General features: G+C 36.0%; 1 protein-coding gene across 1 annotated transcript in view; it reads right to left on the bottom strand.

Moving 5' to 3' along the window:
* wrn (WRN RecQ like helicase) overlaps positions 1 to 2,287 on the bottom strand; it is a 46,672-nt gene that overhangs the window by 30,305 nt on the left and 14,080 nt on the right. Inside the window, exons 7-8 of the mRNA XM_016522072.1 lie at positions 1,410 to 1,452; positions 789 to 897 (exon numbers count right to left, since the gene is read on the bottom strand). Of these exons, the coding sequence (XP_016377558.1) occupies positions 789 to 897; positions 1,410 to 1,452 (152 nt within the window). The remainder of the gene's footprint in view (positions 1 to 788; positions 898 to 1,409; positions 1,453 to 2,287) is intronic.

Genomic DNA, 2,287 nt, shown 5'->3' with positions numbered 1-2,287 from the left:
AGCAACAACAAAACAATGTTGCTGGAGACGGGTTTATTGAAAATCCAAACTCATTCTCTGCCAGCAGGAGGCGCTTTTAGAGTGATAAAACTAGCGGTTTGCCTGGTAACGGCTGTAATCACAGCAGCTATGAACGCTACTTTATCAGATAAAATGAAAATGTCATTGAAACTTTTCTGAAGACAGTCGGTTCCCTTCACAGATACATTTATATAAAACACCCGCGACATTTTTTGATTTTGAAACGTGCAGTGCTCATGTTTATTCAACGAAGTCAAACGGCACAAATAAATCAATGTATGGGAAACACTGGTAATGTATATCGAAATATCGGAAATGTGTTTAAAAATCATATCACCGTTATTGAAAAAAATTATATCGCGATACATATTGATATTGAATTATTGTCCAGCCCTAGGTAAAATGCAACGCTCAATATAGCGACTCTATCGAAGGAAGCCCCGCCTTCTGAATAAAAGAGCCAATTGCTAATCGGTAAAGTCAGCACATCACTGCAGCTGGCATAAGAAGTCCCGGCTGTTATAGAAACAGTCTGCATTCTAAGACATGCGTTTTGGACTGCGCGTGCGCACTGGCTGGTCTAGCTAGAAAAATAAGCTTTTTTAAAGCTATTTGACAAAAAGAAACAACATTTTATGAAACAATTGTTGTCAGATTACATCGGTCGACCTCTATATTTAACTAATGATAAGAGTAAATACAATGCCAACAATACTGGACCCGATCCTAACTATCACAGGACCTCAGAGAAAATAAATAGCACTGACCTGGTCACGCAGTCAAGCTCATCTGGAAGGTTATCAGCGAGATTGTTAAGATCACGAGCAATCTGAAAAACTCTCTGTTTCAAAGCGAGCGCTGAGGTTTCTGAGCAGCCTGCAGGCAAATGAACACAGAGCAAGTGTACAGAAAAACACGTGGTTATACAAATATTACATATCTAGTGCAGAAAAAAAACTGTCAAAACATTATTTGATCATCATTAGGGATAGGTACCGAAACCCGGTATTTAATCGGTCCCGGGGCTAAATTATGAAAGACCAGAGTATCGATAAGCTCTGACGTTAACGGTTCTGCAAACACTAAAAATGCCTGCACACTGGTGCATTTACAAATTGATGTTTTATATTCATTTCATTAAATATTTATCTTACATTTCAGAATATAAAGCAATGCTAATTCAGCTCTTAATTTGTCATATATATATATATATATAAATAACAAAAAGTACCGATAAGAATACCGTTAAAGTACCGAATCGATAAGCAGTATCGGTAAGAGTAGTAATACCATTAAAACCTTAACGATACCCATCCCTAATCATCATTACATGCAAGTACATTAGAATAGCACAGCCATAACACTAACAAGAATACAACTGATCTCACCAGACATCATTTCCTGTAGATTCTGATAAATGAGCAATCCAGCCTGTTAGGGAAATAAAAGATTTTTATTAACATCAAGATGTACATGTCAAATCGATAATATAGCCTAATATTATATTCATAAATACATACAGTTGAAGTCAAAAGTTTACATACACCTTGCAGAATCTGCAAAATGTTAATCATTTTACCACAAAAAGAGGGATCATACAAAACGCATGTTATTGTTTATTTAGTACTGACCTGAATAAGATATTTCGCATATGATATTTCATTGAATACGACGTTTACCTATAGTCCACAAGAGAAAATAATAGTTGGATTTATAAAAATGACTCAAAGGTTCATTCAAAAAATGTTCAAAAGTTTACATCCCCTTGATTCTTAATACTGTGTTGTTAGCTGAATGATCCACAGCTGTGTTTTTTTGTTTAGTGATAGTTGTTCATGAGTCCCTTGTTTGTCCTGAACAGTTAAACTGCCTGCTGTTCTTCAGAAAAATCCTTCAGCTCACACAAATTCTTTGGTTTTCCATCATTTTTGTGTATTTGAACCCTTTCCAACAATGAATGTATGATTTTGAGAGCTATCTTTTCACACTGAGAACAACTGAGGGACTCATATGCAACTATTACAGAAGGATCAAATGCTCACTGATGCTTCAGAAGGAGAAACCATGCATTAAAAGGGGCATCGGATGCCCATTTTCCACAAGTTGATATGATTCTTTAGGGTCTTAATGAAAATTCTATAACATAGTTTGGTTAAAATTTCTCAATGGTAGTGTAAAACAACACCCTTTTACCCTGTCAAAAACAGCTCTGTTCACAGCAAGCCGTTTCGGTGCATGTCTCTTTAAATGCTAATGAGCTCTGCTG

Source organism: Sinocyclocheilus rhinocerous, unplaced genomic scaffold, assembly GCF_001515625.1.
Source record: "Sinocyclocheilus rhinocerous isolate Xijiao unplaced genomic scaffold, SAMN03320098_v1.1 scaffold178, whole genome shotgun sequence".
Classification (NCBI taxonomy): domain Eukaryota; kingdom Metazoa; phylum Chordata; class Actinopteri; order Cypriniformes; family Cyprinidae; genus Sinocyclocheilus; species Sinocyclocheilus rhinocerous.
This window is presented reverse-complemented; position numbering and strand designations above follow the sequence as displayed.